The 20,331-nt window shown below is 38.0% G+C and overlaps 1 protein-coding gene and 1 pseudogene across 1 annotated transcript; one reads left to right on the top strand and one right to left on the bottom strand.

Annotated features, from left to right (window-relative positions):
• Positions 1–3,004, top strand: LOC121782100 (annotated as a pseudogene).
• A 307-nt stretch (positions 3,005–3,311) lies between these two features.
• On the bottom strand, positions 3,312–7,289 carry LOC121782105. Its single transcript, XM_042179816.1, has 3 exons — positions 6,743–7,289; positions 5,835–5,915; positions 3,312–4,170 (listed from the first exon to the last, which is right to left on the bottom strand). Exons 1-3 carry the CDS (start codon positions 7,137–7,139, stop codon positions 3,752–3,754), a joined length of 897 nt encoding a protein of 298 aa, XP_042035750.1. The 5' UTR covers positions 7,140–7,289; the 3' UTR covers positions 3,312–3,751.
• Positions 7,290–20,331: the final 13,042 nt, after the last annotated feature.

Raw genomic sequence — 20,331 nt, 5'->3', positions numbered from 1 at the left:
ATGGCGCTTTTGGACGATGAAACAGCGAAGAAAGTCATTCGTCAGGTGACAACGACGTATCATTTTGAATTACTTATCAACTTTATGTAATGGAAGGTGAAAAAAGTTCTGAGTATTTGTTTGCCCGATTTCAGGTGGAATTCTATTTTAGCGACAGTAATCTTCCGAGGGATAAGTTTTTGATGAAAACCATCAGGTAAAGTGATGATGGAAGTATCCTTTTCCGCATCAGTATTTGGTAGTTTTACAATACACTATTGAGTTAATTGCTCACAAAAAGCTGTCTTTTTTTGTAGAATCTTGATTGCATTCTCGCGCTGGACTAATATTATCAAGTTCTCATTGAGAAAAACAATAATATGTTAAAATAAGATAAGAAGAGTTTGTTAGTTTGGGAATCTGCAAATCATGTCTGAACTAATTGCCTTCTTAACTAGATTACAGTGGTAAGTTTGTCTTTACTTTCCTCGTTCTGTCGAATGAGAGGTCACTTGAATTTAGGAGATGTGAAACCAGAAGATGTATCAGAAGATATTGTTCGGACTGTGGCTGAAACTCTGAAGACCTCAACTTTTCTGAAGATGGTGAGTTTTCGCAGATCATTGAATGGTGGCATCTCCACTGGAATATGATGTCCAGCTCGAACATTTAGAATCGTTTTTCAGCCAATATGATGATACAGGTTCTTTGTTGTAGCTCAGCCAAGATGTATCCAGTTAATTGTCTCGTTCTTTGCATGCATGTATGGTTATATGATTATCTATAAACTGAGAGTTCAAATGACTACTATTAACTTATTGAAAGCTTTGGCTCAGAAAGTGGGTAACTGGTGTGACTATGTTTCCTTTTCTTATTCTAGGTAAATAGTGTGAGGTTGCCTCGACATGTTGCCGACAACAGGCTGTTATGCGGAGGATGCTGCAAATGTTTTGAAGCAAACCCTGAGTTAGAACTAAAGCCAAGGTGAGTATATTGATGGAATGCCTCATAAAAATATAAAGTATTTCAATTTTTTGTTTTATTTCTTTGTTGTTTGTTTCTAAATTTCCAAAGATTGGTATACATGTTTGAAATGTAATAACTTGGTGCCACTGTTTTTGAACCTTTCAAGTAGATAGTCACAGATCAACTGATTTATAGGCTTAGCATTTTTTTGTTGTAATCTTGTTCAGTGGGAAGTGTGAACTATCCAGTATTTTCTAATGTGCATCTGCTTTATATAAGCATCAAGTCTTGTTAGTTTTTTTTATTTTTATTTTATTTTTAAGCATCAATAGTATTAGTATCTAATAGTTCTGGAACACTTCAATCCATCAAACCTGATTTTTACCACCTTCGTGCCGGAAGGAATATGATGATGAAAGAGCTAAGCAAGAGGAGGTTGCGAAAACTCGAAACCAAGTGGGTACAAACCGCAAGGAGACGAACAATGCTGAACCTGAGTGAGTTTTTGTATGATCATTATTTGTAATTGTCCTCTTTATTGCTGCCATTATTTTTTAAATTTGTTAGTGGTTGTTTGCAGCTGTCCTAAAGGATTAATTGTTGCCTTCACATTGAAGAGCATGTCTGCGGATGATTCTACCAAACAAACTGGTAATCACAAACAGCTGAGCGATGATGTCTCTGTGAAAGATGGAGATCAGGAAAAAACTCAGGTTGATTCTGAAGAGACTAAAAAAGATATTGCGGAAGATGTTATAGATGCGACAAATTATGTAGAGAATGCAGATGAAGAAAAGGACGGAGATACCAATGGTGCAGACACGGAAGTCCGACAACCTGAGGATAATGAAAAATCTGAAGATATCCCAAAAGAAGAAAGAATAACCCTTGCAGCTTGCAAGGACAATAAAGATCTTGTTTCAAGATAGGATCTAAAAAAGCATTTTCCAAAAGTTTGGCACCATCAAGGTATTCACCATTCATTGTAATTCCAATTGATGATGATGCCATAGATAGATCCTGTGGTGTGGTTGACAAATGACATAATTGAAAATAGTTAACACATTATTTTGTTATGAAGCAGTGTAGTCTCAAAATTTGAACTATACTGTTGATTAATGTTATTTATTAAACATGCTTTCAACACAAATGATTTGAATACTTAACAGTTATAGTTAGGCAATATTCCAGTGAACATATTGATTGGAAGGGTTGTTGAAGGATGTTATATAATCTGTTTGCTTCTAATTCACTCCTGGGGAATTTTTAGAACTCTTATCTTTATATATTTTGTTTAATATCTCATGGTCGTCTGTGCAGTTCATTGATTTCCAGATTGGCGAAAACTCTGGATACATAAGGTTTGAAAATGCTGAATCTGCTCAGAAAGCTCGGGCTGCCACTGTGCTAGCCGAGGAGGGGGGTTTAGTCGTGAAAAATTTCATTACCAATCTGGACCCAATGACTGGTATCTACATTCTCTTCCTTGGTTTGAATTATTCTTCTTCGAATTACAAATTGTTTTATTATTTACATCCTACTGGAAGTAAATCTTATTCTTTTTATGCGTGTCTGCTTCAACATTTGTTTCCAATATTGTGCTCTTGTTGATTCAGGTGATGCTGAGAAGGACTATTGGAACGCACTGCGTAGTGGTCAAGTGAAACACCGCGACTTCAAAAATGGGCGTGGAAGGTATGATATCAACCGCACTTTTTGTTTACCACTGCTCTAGTTTTAAGATATTGCTGCTCCTGTTGCAAATTACCAAAGGATTTAATGTGAAGTTAGCCTGTTACATGCCTTCCGGCACAAAACTCAACTGATAAATTCTGCCCCTAATGTATTGCTCTTTGTTCTTTTATAGGGGAGGTAGGCACAACAACCGAGGTGCTGGGAGGCATTCCGGTTGGAAGCATTCCCGCGGTAGAGACAACGATCATCGCACTAACAAAGCTCAGAAAGTATAGGCAAAGCATCACTGCCCCCCTTCACCAATTCTGTTCTCTATCTATTTGTTGTTGCTTTTTTAGTCTGGCTATTTACTGCTTGTTCCTGAATTATGGGGTTACTGAGCTTTATGGAATTTATCAAATGTTATAACTAGTATATAACGGTTATGTTACTTATTTTCATTTTTACCTACAGTGATTAACTTGATGATTAACTATTATATGTTAATGCTCAGTAAAATTGCACTTTAGGTTACAAAGGGTTTGTTTTTGTTTTCCATTCTGTTTATGAAACCTACTTTAAATTTTGAGTAAAGAAAACTCCCTATTTATAATGCTTGTGTGGTGTACAAAATGTTACTGCTGGCATTATATAGTTTGTTTTGTGATTAGTGGTTATACAAAATCACCAAATTGAGCACAAGTCAATCTCCAGAATTTATTTTGAGGGAGTTTTTTACAATCCAAATTCAAAACACTAAAAATACAAGTAAAATTACAAGATCATGCTGAGAGAAGATAGAAGAAATTCAAGATCAGTGTGCGACTATATATATCAAAATACTACTTCATGGCCGTGAAAAAACTGCAAACTTGTAACTATATTTGGCACAAGTTCTTAACAAACTACAAAAAGTTATTCACGGTGTGTGGAGGAATTTACCAATTGCCATGCCCCAATGGAACATTCCTCAGTAGAATTTTGTACATCTTTTTTCTACCGGCTACCAACGGTTTCAATATGTGCATAACGCCATATGCCTGAGAACGTATCTTCCTACAGACATTGCTCAGTGCGCATCTCAGAGGTCATGGGGATAGATAGAGAGCTCTATGCCACATGGGAGACGGAATTACACTCTTTGACGAGCGGAGAATGAACGCGCTACGTTTGGCACTTCTAGATAATCATCAGGTTCATCCTCATCGTCTGAGGATAGGATAGACGGTCCCATCCATGATTTGAAACCCTCAGTAACACGTCTCTCTACTTCTGGTGTGACTTCTATTGGGCTTGCTTCAAGCATCTCCAGCCCAGTGTTTCTACTACCTGAGTCACTCTCATCAAGTATCACTGCTGCCTTGCGTCTCAGAAAGAAGGCAGCTCCTCCGTGTAAAATGACAAAACCCCATGATGCAATTTCGTAGCACCAGAACAAAGGCAAGGAGCAGCTGCTACCAAGTGTTAGCAGAGTGGAGCCAAGGAATAGTGCGAGAAGACCAAATAAAATGGCAAACACGAGATTCAGTATGGATAGACATCGAACACCGCCTATAAATGATAACAAAGAGGAACCTTATAAGATGTCAAGCACAAGGAAGAAAAATTGCAGTGCACTTATCATGGCAATCTTTGGTATACCAAAGAGCCATGCACCCACAAGAACCTAATCTCTTTAATTAAGTTCCAGCCACAAAATTTCAGCCATAATTATTAATCGAGCCTGGAACACATTAAAGAAAGGCCACTTATAGTCCAAAACTCCAAAACAAGATAAAATAAGCAAATATTCACATTATACTATTCTAAACAAATAGTAATACAAAAACTACAAGAGGTCATCCAATGGTAAATAAACAAATAGCGTGATGAAGGACACCTAGACAACTAGAAATAGAATATAACCATTCTCAATAAGTTGGTAGCCATGACAATCCCTCAAATTGTTTTTGTTCTAGCAAATAAAGCATTAACATGCTTTTATTTCTTTCTATATGCAATTGCAATGCATCAAACATCTGTTCAATCTTAAGACCCTGGTCCCAACTAGGGCTGGGGAAAAATATCGAAAAAATGAGATATAGCTCGTATCATATTGAAAAATATCAAAAAATTATCGAATTTTCGATATATCGTAATTTTCGATACGATACGATACCGTATCGTAGGTTTTCGATACGATAACGATATGAATTTCCTTATATCGTGATATATCGTTTTATATCGAATATACGATATATATCGTATATATCAAAACATATTGAAATTCAATACATATTAAAATTTAAAATTATAAATATATATAAATCCATTTAATTGTACTTGGTTGTGTTGTATTTTGATTATGGAGATAAGAACACTATTAATTTTATTGTGTTGAAGTTTTATTAATTTTTGTGTGAATTTTAAGTTTTGAAATTATAATTTTCGATATACAGGTATTCGATACGGTATCGATATTTCGATATATCGTACCGAAATTCGATATATCGAATTTCGGTACGATAACAATATTGATATTATCCATATCGAAAGTTCGATATATCGAAACTTTCGATACGATAACGATATGAAATTCTTTCATATCGATATTTTCGATACGATATACGATACAACGTTTTCGATACGATATCTCGTATCGACCCACCCCTAGTCCCAACAACCCCATAACAGCACAAACAATTAGAATTCCTACAGCATCAGCATTGTACAACAAGAACTTTAGTGCAGGCCAAGTATGATTTCATAGGACTATATACATGCAGAGATACTTCAGTTAATTGTTTCTGTCTTGGGACCAGCACCCTGATTCTAACAAGAAGGATGTCCATCTAATCATTTCAGAACAGATACAAATCCATCCATCAGCTATTATATACTCCCTCCGTCCCGTACTACTCGCACTTATTTCCTTTTTGGGCGTCCCAAGTTACTTGCACTCTTTCCATTTTTAGTAAAAATTTTCACCTACAGTCATCATTTTTGACTTTCCTATACACTCATTCCTTAATCTCCGTGCCGAAAAGGAAAGGGGCGAGTAGCCCGGGACGGAGGGAGTATAAGAAGTACCACACCCACAATTATGTCAGTAAATTGATGTTCTGAAAGCCTGAAACACATGCTTAAACTGGTATATTAGCTTTGACATCCTCGTCCAGATACCTAGAAGTCCCATAAAAACATGGGAAAACAAAAAGATAAATAAAATAGTGTACCTCTTCTAGAGGCACAGTAGTTGTTCTCAACAACCTTCAAGCATCCATTTCGTGTAGGGGCAGTGTAGGCAACAATGATTCCTGTATTACAAGCAACAATTATTAAAGTTAATTTGAATTTTGAATTAAAAATGTGATGTGCATGGCATTGTTGGATGTAATGACTGATCTTTGAGATAGGTTTTCTTTATGGGAATACGGGATGTGGTCAATATCAAAGGAACCATGGGTGTAGGGGAATGAAAGATATGGCTCATTATCCAAAAGTAAAGGATAAAAATTACTATACTACTCTATCACAAGCAGTTATAACCATTCCTCCTCTACTCTCCTTCTCAAAACCTCCCTACCAAGAACCTTACTGGAGATAAGGAACACATTAAAACCCCTTAGTACATGTCAACCATATTTCCCCTATCATGAGCACAAATGAGGAGTTCTTCCAAACCAGAAAAAGAGACTCGTGTATGGACTGTACTTGCTTATCAGAGTACATTTACCATATACTTGTAATATAGCATTTCAATACTGGACAGCATTTGATTGTAGATATGTAACAGCCATATCACAACCAGGGGACGTGACACTGAAGCAAAGCAATGTAGGTTAGCATATTCGTTTAGGTAGGAATGGCTAATTATGTTGTTGTGAGTTTAAATTCCCCTATCTCAACCATATCTAAAGAGCTAATGTAAAAATTTTGGATTTCAAATCCTCAGCGCTTTGGGAGTCATAGATCAGTAACTAGCATATTAGACAGGAGTATGTAAAGCTACAGTAATCAATCAAATATCTCGAATGTGAGCAGCTATAGATAAGAGATAAGTTAAACTCCTACAAATTTCAGTAAAACAGATAATCAAAGGAGTAGTACAATCTAAGAAGATCTCAAATCCACAATTGCTCACCAGCAATCAAGTAAACCGCCGAAACCGCAAAAAGCATCGCGGACGGAAGAAACACCACCATCCAGTAGTAATCAACCGTCTCCTGATCCGTGAGAACAAATGCGTTAGGGAATAGATCGGACTCTCTGTCTCCGTCGCCCGCCGCGGAGGCAGTGAAATTGACGGGCAGCGGCTGAATCCGGAGGTCGCGGCAGAAAGGGCGGCGCAGGTTGTCAGCTGGAAACACTATTCTGAAACTGATCGCAGTGGATAGAGAAATGGCGAGAGAAATTAGGGATAGAGCGAGTAGGATGAGCGGCTTCTGCATCTTGTGCCATGCCTTGTCCTCTTCGCGGAGGCTCTCGTACTCGTGCTTGGGCATGAACGCCTGGCGCAGAGCGTCGCCGATGATCGCCATTTGCGATTGAGGCTGTGACGGTGAATCTCCTCACATGTTACGAAGTCTTTTTGTAATTGTGTGTGTTTTTCTTCTTTTTTTTTCCTTTTTCTTTTTAATTTTGGTCGCAGATCTAGGGTTGGTGGATTGGTGGGTGGAGTGGGGAAGTTTAAACGGAAATGGGGAGATTTCTTAATAGCTAATTTTGTTGCTGCGAGATATATTAATATTTGATTAAGAGCCTCCACAATAGGAAGAATATCCTCACGAACTAGTATTAGGACATCCCAAAAACACCTTCTGCCACGTTACTAGGACTTCTCACTCCACTGCACAATAGTGGACAAACACTAGGACATTCCGGCAGACAAGCACAATAATAAAAATTCAAAATTCACAAATACTCAATTATGGAATTAAAATTTCAACACGAATACGGACGGAGAAAGTGGAATAATAATTTTATTAAATAAAAATTTAAAATAGTACAATGCAATAAAAATAAAACAATTTAAACAAAGTATATGTTAGTATGCCTTGAATCTTAATAGTTTGCCGCTAGCCAAACAGGAGTCTAGCTGTGTAACGAACAAATAAAATGAAGTGTAACGAGCCGAATATATAGAGTTGAAATTTAAAAAATTTTAAAAAATTTAAAATCGAAAAATGCTCTCGTTCGTCGACCACCCACAATAGCGGACGAGCGGATGGACGAGAGGACGGACGTCCGTGTTATCCGACGGACGACCTCTCGTCCGTCGGGCGCTCACCGGTCGCTCATCCACTATTGTGGATGCTCTAACAGTCTCTCTAAAAATTCTACTAGTATCAATACAGAAAATATTCAGTATGAAAAGGTCCATTTGGATATTTTCTCAGTATCAATAACGAGTCCATCCGCAACGCCGTCTCTTAACCGTCTCATCTCTTCACTTTTCATCCCATCTTTTAACTAAGAGACAACACCTGCAACCCTCTATTTCTTAACCATCTCATCCCTTAACTATTCATTCAATTTCATTTTTTATTTTTATTTCCAACAAATTCAATTAATAAAAACACACTTCATTAAATAAAATAAAATTACAACGTAAAATTCTAAAAAAATAAAAACCACATTAATGAAATCCTAGAAAAATTAAAAATTACATAATTTAAAATCTTCCGTTCAGTCTCTCTAAATTCAAAATCTCAAAACTCAAAGAAGCAGAAGAAAGAGTTGTCTAATGTTGATCATGTGCGTCTACTGGTTGCCAAATTTTACCCAAATGTGCTCCATTAGATCCTCCTAGAGTTGGGCGTGGGCGGTAAAATCATGTGTCCTTGCCCGAACAGACAATCGATCTTGCATAGACGGATGCACTCCACTGCGAGGCGGACTACTTGCGGTAGAGCTTCCCGGGGCTTCAGGGTCGAACCAATTTCCCGCCTCAGGTCCTTCATCGGCGACAATCATATTGTGCAAAATTATGCATGTATACATGGTGTAGACCATATTCTCCATAAACCACGTACGAGCCGGAGCTTTGATAATATTGAAGCGAGCTTGGAGAACCCCGAACGCTCTCTCCACATTCTTGCGAGCAGCCTCTTGCTTCTGCGCAAAAAGAGCCTGTTTTTTCGTTCATCGGCCTGTTGAACGTCTTCACGAAGGTTGTCCATCTCGGATAGATGCCGTCAGCAAGATAGTACCCCATTTTATACTGCCGGTTGTTAGCGATGAAATTGATGGCTTGCGCTTTACCATTCAAAACTTCGGTGAAGGTTGAGCACATTGACGTCGTTGTTCAATCCGGGGACCCCGAAATATGAAGGGGCTGGCAGCGGAAGCGTGCGTTCAAAACGGATCACATGAATTTGATCTATTTAGCAGATTATTTAGACAAAATCTATTCGCGTAATTATCACATGTATCATGCTCATAACTTGAATTAAAACATGCTTTAGCACATAAAATCCCTAAAACATGCTTACTACGGAATTAGCCAATTTACCTTGTTGATTCAATCAAGAATCGATGATGGTTTGCTCCGTCTCCACGTGAAGATCTTCAATACAAGACCTCAGATCTTCTGACTGGTGTCCCGGACTATACGCGGATATTTGTGTGGGCAAATCTCACCAACGTACTAGGACTCGAATAATGGAAGACAGAACTCAGCTCACGGAGGAGGCACAAATTTCGAGCTCTCTCTTTAGAGGGGGCCGAAAATTTTGATAATAAATTGTTATGTTTTCTGTCTCCTTTATTCTCCTATTTATATAAGTCACATATTGGGCCCAGTCAGGGATCTAAGGAAGAATTTGGAACAGGCCTCACCCAATTAGCTTTTTACTAATTAAATTGAACCCACAATTTAATATAAGCTTATATTGGAATATTACGAGCAGCCACTACAGAAGTAATATTGCACTGCCTTCCAAATCCGAAATTACAAGTATTCCGGGTTTCCTTTAATTGCATTTGATTCATTTCCCGCGCTTAAGATGGAAACATTCATTAATCAATTAATGTCAGCTATAGACTTAATTAATTAACATATTTCGAATTCCAAGAGTGGACTTAGCAAGAAACTCTTATTTATTATTCATAGAGTAATCAAACTCCAACTAGCTAGGTTCCGAATAATAAAACCTCGTTTCGAGCTCCTCTTGTGGATGTTATCAAACGAGACTCTCCTCGCGCACGTTTCAACATAATAGCAATCCTAGCACCTCTAGATAACGATCACCACTACCCAATATACCTGGATCGTTGGGTTACGAAAAACCCGCACCTTTGGTAAGTCAAAGTAGTGGATCCTCAATATCGTATGCTCAATGCTAACGTACATTGATTAAGAAATTAATTTTCAAGACCTCGTCTTTCAGTAGATAGCATAAAGACTCGTCTTGCTGTTAGATCCATTCAGTGCTATACCACACCAACTTCATCTTATTTCAATAAGGTTTAGAAATAATCGGACTGACATTGCAACCTTTCGCGATAGGTAGTCTAGGCCTATCTAGGTTGCGAAATTCTTATTTTTCTTTGTTTAGAACTGACCGTGTTACCTTAAATTGGACGACGCCCACAACCGGTCTACTAAAACAAAGACTTAGACTTTGTTACGTTTGCTCATACATTTAAATATGTAATAAACAACCATTAAATGTAAAACATAACACTATTATGACAAAAATAATCTGTTGCATTTATTGAAAAATAACCATTAGAGTTTTACAGTATCCAATTACTCGAAAGGTGATTTCTAGTATACAAAACCCTAACAAAATACGCATGCCAAAACCATAGCCGGTAGTCGGCAACGGCCTCAAGTATAACGGTGGAGTGGGTGCCTTTGTGGCCGCTCGTGTATGACCCCCTCCATGTCACAGGGCAATTCTTCCATTGCTAATGCATGCAATCGACGCTGCCAAGCATCCCGGGGAATCCGTGCACTTGTTCGTGAAGTCGGAGCAGAAACTGACAATTTGCGGTGCTTGGCTTCCGGAGAAATTCGTCGGTGAAGGCTGCCCGAACGCCTTTGCAGAAGTTCATCAAACACATTCTCCCAGTGCTTTCCCCAATGTTCAGGTATTCGTCGAACAAATCCACCGTTTGTCCAGTAGCAAGCTGACGGATTGCTGCAGTATATTTCTGGAACGACGTGTGACTGGGACGGCCAACGGCATCGAACCCTTCTTGGAAGAATTCTTCTCGGGCTGTCAATGTATTTGCGATATGCAGAAATAGTCGTTTCCGCATGCGGAAACGGCGACAGAAGTAGGTCTCAACCCATACCGGGTTCTCACAGAAGTAATCGCGCACTAACCTAGCGGCGGCTTCCTCCTGGTTACGATGGATGTAAGTCCGGGATCGCCTTTGAGGCGCCGCGGCTTCCTCCTCCTCCCTACGTCGATCTTCTTCTAGCGATTCTTCCATTATTCGACGCATTTGCTCAAATGGATCCATGAATGGATTAAATTTGGGAGAAGAATAATGTTTTGAGATGAAGAATGTAGAGTGTTTGAGTGAGAATAGAGAGTTTTTTTTGTGGATTAATTTGTGGGAATGATTTGATATTTATAGAAGTGATTGGGTGCTTAAAAAATACAAAAAAATTAAAAATTTGTAAAAAACGGCTATAAACGACTAGTATAATTATGGGATATTTTTTATTTTTCGAATTTTTTATGAATTTTAAAAAAACAAAAAAAAACATACATTTTCAACGGAAATAAACGACGCCCACTCGCGGGCCGGCGTGTGGGCGTCACGGACGAACCACAGCTCGCCACGTGGCCAACGCGCGTGGTGAGACAGCTCGAGACCTGCCTCTCCGCGGCGAGACACGAGACGGGCTGGGGACGAGACCGGGACGAGACGGAGCCCGCAACGCTGTTTCGATGCGATCGAGACGAGATAGAGCCCACAACGAGACGCGTTGCGGATGCTCTAATGATATGAATTGTATTATCAACAATGAGTTTAATGACTTGAATTGCATATTAATTTCAGGTTAATATGAGAGTAGTAGATTTTGCTTTGAATTTATTATTTTAAAATTATTGTTATGTGGTATAGATAAGAACTTATGTTTATTACTTACTATTTGACATTTGAACTTATATGTAATCTTGTAGACTTTTTAAATATTTATACTATTAACATTCAAAACATATGTGCTATAATAGTTATTTCTTTTTATTTATCACCTTCATTGTTTTAAATTCAGCGAATTAAAATATTTTTTTACATTCTTAATTGTTTCATACAATTATTTTCATTTTGTTGTGACTTTGGTATTGTTCCCAATTATTTGATGACAACATTAGATAATTGTTCTGAGACAATAAGAAATATAACTTGGCACTGTTCAAATCATAACTTGGCACATCTAATGACAATATATAAAGGAGAATCTGTACAATAAAAAGAATAATTCTTAATAAATTTGAAATAATGAACTAAGATTTAAAATGACAACATCGAAAATACATAAAAGAGATGTTGAAATTAAAAATAAAAATGTAATTAGTTGATATTGTTTTCCTTTATTAGTTAGTGTTTAACATTTTATTTGTTTGTATTTGTGCCTATGTATGACACATTTCTAATATGGTGGTATCAGAGCAGGCCCAAGTCGATGATGGAGTTTATCTCTTTACCTCTTCTCTATATAAGTGTGGATAACCCTCTCCCTTATTATGCCTTTTAATGGGTGGGTGGTCCATTTCTAATATGGTATCAAAGCGGGCCCAAGTCGATGATGAATTTATCTCTTTATCTCTTCTCTTGCCTACCCACGTGATGGAAGTCCGATGTGTTATTCCGGCCCACACATGAGGGGCGTGTTAAAATTCTTAATATCTTGTCCAACATCGACTTGGTGATGATCCTAGCTCATCTATAAAAGTATGGATAACCCTCCCCCTTATAAGGTCTTTTTTGTATTTTGCAATTAACACTTAGTAAAAATGTAGCCCATTAATAAAATTTCTCTTTTTTCTCTCCATCTCTACAGTCGACGGTTTCCTCTCATCTTTTGTAGGTTTCTCTATTGCTCCAATGGAGGTTTCTCAATCCAAATCAATTCTACATTTTCAACATGGCATCAGAGCGTAAATCCGCTGCGCACCTCTGATTACCTCTATCTTCTCTATCATTTTTTGATTTTTCGTTTGCCTTTTTTTCATAGAGCTAGGGTTTGTGATTTCGTGAGAATTTTCTGCTTATTGTTCCGGGAGAGTTCTTCAGGCCGGATATGTTGTTGTTTCCCGCTGTAGTTCTTCCGCAAAGTCTGTCATGTTTTTTTCTCTCTCTTCGGCGTTAATTTCCGCAGATCTGAAATTTCGAATCTGTTTTCTCCCTCGTTTTCGTTTGCTCATTGGATTTGTATGATCCAAGTTTGTATCCTTTGTTAATTGGATTTGTATGATCTAAGTTTGTATCTCTCCGAATAAAATCGGTTGAGTGTTTCGGTTTGAGAATATGTTTTCTCAAATTTGTTGTTGAATCTGAATATGTTTTCAGATTTATCTCTGATTTTCCGATTGTATGTCGGATGTTTGTTTTGTTGTTCACCGATTGTTCGGTTGGATCTGTTTCAAGCCTGGTTCATGGATGTTTGAAATGTGTTTTTGATCTTCATTGAGAAGTCAGTTTGCCAGATTTGTTGTTTGTTTGGGTGAGGAGGAAAGGCTATTTGGTGTTGGTGTTGGTGTTGATGTTGGTTTAAAAGATGGTGTTGGAAAGGCATCTCAGTTTTTTGCTGGGGATCTGCTGGATCAGTGTTTATCTGTGGATAATCTGATAGATCTTATGAATGCTAGCATTAAAATCCAAATCACTTGGTAGAAGCTATAAGTACCTAATGATATTGATGTGGATGGTCTAAATCATTTGATTGTTGAGCTTGATGCGCTGGAATGGGATTGGAAATTGAGACTGATTGTTCTTAGTCTTGCTCAAGATGAATTTCTTGCTATGGGGGAGTTGAGATCAAATTTAGTTTTTCTGCTAAGCTAAGGATGTGTGTGCATCTGGCATATTGTGTGGTTTGTGATATGGTGTATTGACTCAACTTATTTTAACACAAGTGATACCCGCAAGTGTATGAGACTAGTGTAGCAATTAGTAAGCAAGAGTATAGTATCCCACATAGACAATTTTGTATCAACTTAACTACCACGAACAAAAATCAACTACTATCTAGACAATCAAGAAAAGTTTGGTTTGTTCTAACAACTAATAAAAGCATATAGTAAGCAAGTAACAATTAAGAACAAGGAAACACGGTGTGAAAAGGATGTGAGAAGATAATATGGAGAAAATTGCAGAACTCAAGGATCCGATGCACAATTCCAAGCTCTTATCCAATCGATTCGCCTTACCTTTTGGTGTCTCTAGAGTTACTAAGCCGACCACAATTATTGATTAAACCCCCTCCCAATGTGAGAAACCTGTAGATTAGGTGCTAGGATCGAAGTCCCCTTCTAATCCTACACTCCTAACTCCCAAAAGCTCAATTAGGTCAATGACCTCACTCAAAACCTCAACTCTCCCGAGTTCTATTGTATTAAGGTGTGCATTTTTCTTATTTCCAGATTAATTATTTCATCTCCCGATTAATCTAATTAATCCTACACAAGCAATTGGTGATCAATCAATTGAAAGGAAGAAACCCAAGAATAATCAAATAACTACAAGAGCAAGGCAAGAACAAAATCAATCGGATAAAAACTATGAAATCAGTGCATCATCACCAAGAATTCTACAAGATATGTTTAGCTACTCATGTTCTTCATAAAAACCATGTTTGAAACAAAAGATTCTACGAAATACATGAAGAAAAGATTAAGATACTCCTGTAAGAATGAATCTACGGAATGTCAACTTCAATCTTCCGATTGGAAGTCTTCAATCTTCAATTCTCTCTCTCAAAGTGTTCTTCGGGGTATGTGTGAGTGTTGGAAGCGGTCGGTGTAGAATGAATCGCGTAGACTGCAACCCTGGCCTTTTTCTCCTTTTAATCCCCATAAAAAAATCGCATTTTTGGCATAAAAATACGACAAAACAACGTACTCAGCCGGGTGGAATTATAAAGGGTAAAAATCACCCGGCCGGGTGATGATTTTCGACCAGTTTCTGACGAATTTGAGACACCCGGCCGGGTGGAATTATAGGGTAATAATTCACCCGGCCGCGTGAGATTTTTTTGGACAGCGCGGCTTTCGTAGATCGGCATATCTCTCTTATCCGAACTCCGATTGGGGCGTGTGAGGTACCCACGCGAAGCTCTTTCGATGATGAAGACAATGGTCATCTCAAAATAGGATTTGGACCCCATCTTGATAGGCAGATTAATGTTTAAAGTAGACCCCAGCCTCGTCTTGGCTCATTTTGACCATTTTTTATATATTTTAACTTCAAACACTAGATAAACTCATCAAAGCACATTTATAGTGAAATATGGACATAAACTCTAAGCTAATGCAATGAAAGCACACAAAAGATCATGTTTAATGTCCAATAAAACAGTTAAAATACGAGTTTATCATGTATCTGATTCAAGAAGTACTGATATTATGGCTTCAAAAGTTGCATTTGTAGTTGTTGCACAGCAAAGAACTCTTCTAGGGGCAGAAGATGCTCAGTTCCAGCAAAGTGATTGTTTGCAATTGATCAAGTTCATCTTTCCTTGACACGGAGTTAGAATAAATCTTAGTTGCTTGTAGTTCTCTTCTTAGTTTGATGCTTCCTTTCCAAGATGATAACATTTGTTTTGCTTCCATCTTGAGGGGGAGTGTTGAAATTAAAAATAAAAATGTAATTAGTTGATATTGTCTTCCTTTATTAGTTAGTGTCTAGCATTTTATTTGTTTGTATTTGTGCATATATATAAGACCTTTTAAGGAGTGAGTGACTCATTTCTAACCAGAGAATTCATACAATAAAATGAAACAGTAAATCAATTTCGAACTTTGACCTGAGCTAAAAGTCTACCCAACTCATAACTCTTCCAATAAACTGAAAGATTTTTTAGAATATTAGAATTACAAATTGTAAAATTATGTCCTAATCACCACAATATGAAACTAAGTTGACTTACAAATGCCCGCGTGAGTAGCCAAATTAGTTTTCAAGGAATTAACTAAGTTTAAATTTCGGTGCAGCGATGATGTGAGAGTTCCATTCACTGAGGTGAAATACATGCCACCATAGGGAAGAAGTTGCCATTAGTTTAATTTGAATTTAAAATGTTGATAATTTAGTCTAGAGATGAAGAAAAATATTGAAATATTGTACTTACCGTACTAAAAATATACCCGAAATACTGGTATTTTTGGTATATGACAATTTTAGGTATGGTATGATACCGTATAGTAACAATATCAATTTCCCTGTACCGCAGTGCACTGTGGTATACCGATTTTTTTTCTCGTATATGTTGAATATTATTTAAATATTATATTATATTATATTTAATATATTTTATGTAAAATAGAATTAAAAAAGATAAAATATTCGAAAAGCATAGTATTTTAAAATATTTTGTATATAAAATAGTTTTTTTTCATAACGATATTATGGTGTACCGTACCGTACTTTAGTATACCGTAAAAGTGCGATATACTGCAATAACAGTACGGTAATAGTATAAAAAAAATTAATCATGCCGAATTTTTGGTATACCGCAATTTTTAATATGAAATACTATACATATCACCTATTTGCAATATACTGAAAATTCGATAAGGTATCAACATAATATTTTGGCATACAACAGTTTTCATATGGCTGTTTGTAATTTTATTATTATTTTTGGTCTCATCGAGACAAATAATTTTGTGTGGCACTTGTTCCCGTGGGACATCCTCAACCAACTAGCCCCGTTGCTTCACAGCACAATGCTCTTCCTCTCATCGACATGTTTTCAGATAGTAATAACAACCAGCTGTCGACTCCTCCTCCTCTTCCTCCTCCTTATGGTATCATCATGTTTTCTTGATTTTATGTAAACTATACCAAAAAAGAGGTTGTAAGCTGAACCAGAATCGTACCTATATTTTATGTTTTGGTGTGATAGGCGCTGAGGCAAGTGACTCTCTCCCCCCTCCGCCATGGGAAGCAGAACTTGACAGCAGTAAACCAGCCAAGCAACTGAAGGAATAGTAAATCATACCAACCATCGCCTAGCGGAGCTTATCTTACAGGTCAGCCATGATCAGGCGGCACTTGGTGTGTATAACAGTAGCCACTTCACAGCAATGCATCCTTATCTGATGCAGAACCCGCAGCTACCCCCCAACCCGTTGTTCTGTATCCTCCCCAGACGGGATACATGTATAATCCTCAGCACATGTACAACAACCAAATGCCTGCTGGTTATGGCTACCCACAACGCCAAAATCAAATGCAATATGCCTACTTTGCTCAGCAAACCATATCTGAGGGACGACAGCAGGCTGAAGAATCCAGTGTCGAGCATTCTTGTCGACATCTCTAAATTCAAACCGGGGAAGACAGCACCAGGTTGAGCTGAGAGCATGTGAAGAGATACATGGTTTCATTTGCCTTGACTTTTGCTATTTTGTTTGCTAACTCGCGTGGCCTGCTGCATATATATTCTTCACCTCCTTGCGCCGTGTTGCCTGCAATTTATCACCTCTTCTTTTCTTTTTTTTTGTTATGGATTTCTTGTCATTAGGCCATTAGCAATGGGGCGCTCTAAGGCGTGCCCTATGGCGCGCCACGTCATCAGTTTTATCCTCCTACCCCCACCTGCAATGTGGCGCCCTAAGGCGCGCCCTATATATTTACTATTGTTTTGTTAATTAATTTAAATGTTTTCAAATATGTAATGCAAACTAATTAAAAAACACAATGAGTAACTGAAAATCGGCGAAGATTGCATTGATTAAAAATTAATACATTTATAAAAATTAAAAAATTACAATACGAATTAAAAATTAATACATTTATAAAAATTAATACATTTATAAAAAACCTTCATTTCAATCACACAACATAATCATCTTAATAACTCGAAGAAGCAAATTCTCTTTTCACCGAATTCTACTTTTTAATCATAAATTATCATTTTTATCACATTATCATCTTAATAAATGTATAAAATAATTTAGTTTTCAAGATATCTCAACTATTGTTTGTAGTCCACCGGTTTGGATTATTACCTTCCAAGCAATAGATGCATCGGGCGCGGACGATGGCGGGCACCCACAATGTGGGCATCGTCCGCACCCGAGGACGATGGACGCCATCGGGTGCCCCATTGCGATTGCCCTTAGAATCAGGTACATTTCATTGTAGAAACGAAACTCGTATAAAAGAAAGAAACATTTTTCTCTCTTTTTGCTTTGGTTGGGTGAGTAACAGCATAGATGAGCATACATTATAACACGTATTTAAAATTACTATACGAGACGCATATTAGTACTCCCCCGTTCCAAAGTAGAAGGTGATTGTCTCAATCAAAATCAACCATTTATAAAATAGAAATAACTTTATCTGATTTCTACTTTATTTCTTACTAATTAGCACACAAAACAACATTGCATAAAATTACATATTGTTTACATTTATTGGGGACAGATGGAGTACTACGAGCATCCACTTCTGTACTCTTTGGCAAGAACATGGATATGGGCTCCGACCCAGTTTTATTAATTTTTTACTCCCTGCTCTTCTCCAGGAGCACAACACCCACATCCATACTCTTCCGCAAGGACATGCTCAAGGGTCCCACCATTCCATTATTTAATTTAAATACTTTCATTACTAAAAATTACATAATTAAATCCTAAAAAATAAAAATTACAAAATTAAAATCCTAAAAATAAAAATTTACATAATTAAAATCCAAAAAATAAAAAATACATAATTAAAATACTAAAAAATAAAAATACATAATTAAAGGCTACAAAATACCCCAATGGAAGACTAGTCTTCTGGCCCTATCCTCAATGTTTTTCAGAGACCCGTATAATTGCCAAATGTGAATCAAGTTGCTCGGGAGTCATATTTGACCTATTGGCCAAATTGAGTTGAGTCAAAAGGGTCCACAACGAATTTGTGGGGGGGTTGAGGTGGCACAAATGGAGCGGGGGCGGATGGAGTCGCGGCGCGACGGCGGTTGGCCGTCGCCTTCTTCCTTCCTTGCGGACGGCGTTGGGAACTGCTCGGGCCGGCATCGGGGATACTCAAGTTAGCTCCGGTAAGCTGGCTAGCCACCTCATCCTCGCCGGCGTCGGATAGGGATACCGACCTCGACCGTTTGCTGGAGGAGCTGGAGGAGGATGATACGTCTCCCTTATACTTCGGATGCACACGCACCTCCTGCCAAGAGCTGAGGTACTTGAATGGTTTGTAATGTTGGGATTGGTAGGTCGCCAAGGCGGCACTGACGATGTCGAGCTCGCTCCTGCCGCTCCCCGCCGACCGCTCTTCCTGTAGGTAATACCCTTGGAACTTTTGGATTTCTTCGTTGCCTCTGAAGATGGCATTGCGCACCATACTCTCATTGCGCACGATGGTTCCATCCGGGCGGTTTTCATTGTACCGGCGGGAGACGCGCCACCTAAAACTATCCCCGCTTTGGTTCGGGGTGTACGGGGTGCGGACACCACGAGGAGGAGGAGGAGTTTGAGAGCCGCCGCTCCCCGATCCGGGTTCGGGTACCCATCAGGGGCATCTTGGTCGTCCACCGGGTAAGGTCGGTAGCCACCCAGAACTTTAGAACCTTGGGTTTGAGAAGGGGCTGAGAATTGTGTTTCCGGACTAGGGAATGGTTGTGAGCCGAACCATTCGTGGTTCCAATCGCGGGAGTCTGATGGGTGATCACCGGAGCCGAACATTTTTTTTTGTAACAGTGAAAGATTGAGAATTGATAAGAGAATTTAGATGAGAATTGTGTAGTGTGGTAAGAATTTTTTTGTGTGAAAGTGGTGGTATTTATAGATGAAAATGTGAATTTTGGGGAAAAAATTGAAAAATAAATTTAAAGTGAGGAGAAAACGGATATAATTTATTGGGAAGTGGGAAAATATTTTTTTTATGTAAAAAATATTTTTTAAATTAAATTCAATTTTTTTTAAAAAAATTGAAAATGCCAACGGCTTTGCTGTTGGCCAATCCCGTCGCGCCACGTCAGCTTGCTCAGCGGCATGGATGTGCTCTATGTATCGAGCAGAGCCGTGCCAGCGACAAGTGCACAACGGCGGACAGCACAAAGCCCCGTCAGCGGCATAGGCGCCGTCCGTCAGAGAAAGCAGCGATGCGGATGCTCTAAGAAAGAAGGGAAAAGAAAGGAAAGTCGCAAATCAATGAGAAACAACACCAAAATCTATAAACTAATATAGAACAATAAATTGCATAAATATATGATCATTGTAATGCATGCATTCCGTAATATAGATATTTTTAAAGCGTAATTCAGTTGGTTGAAAAAAAAAATTACACATAGGCCATGTTTGGTTGTCAAGATTCTGTCTGGGAAAGTAATTTGATTCCTTAAATTTTAAATTCCTGTGTTTGTTTCCGTTTTTAATCAAACTGGGAAAGTAATCAAAATCCTGAAACAAGAAAAGTTAGTACAACTTTCCAGGATTCTGAATCCTAACTTTTCTTAGGTATTCTTTTTCTCAGTTTTAGGATTCTTACATATTTAATGCAATATAGTAAAATTTATTATCATCATCATCATCATCA

This window comes from Salvia splendens, chromosome 20 (assembly GCF_004379255.2).
Source record: "Salvia splendens isolate huo1 chromosome 20, SspV2, whole genome shotgun sequence".
Lineage (NCBI taxonomy): Eukaryota > Viridiplantae > Streptophyta > Magnoliopsida > Lamiales > Lamiaceae > Salvia > Salvia splendens.
The sequence above is the reverse complement of the archived record's forward strand: the minus strand, read 5'-3'. Positions and strand labels throughout refer to the sequence as shown.

What these genes read in the sequence shown, in the direction of transcription:
- LOC121782105 (XM_042179816.1), bottom strand. Translation starts at nt 7,139, where the DNA reads ATGGCGATCATCGGCGACGCTCTGCGCCAGGCGTTCATGCCCAAGCAC. An exon ending in GGCGGTTTACTTGATTGCTG is followed by an intron (nt 5,916 to 6,742) that starts GTGAGCAATTGT and finishes CTTGTAATACAG; the next exon opens with GAATCATTGTTGCCTACACT. An exon ending in CTACTGTGCCTCTAGAAGAG is followed by an intron (nt 4,171 to 5,834) that starts GTACACTATTTT and finishes TATCATTTATAG; the next exon opens with GCGGTGTTCGATGTCTATCC.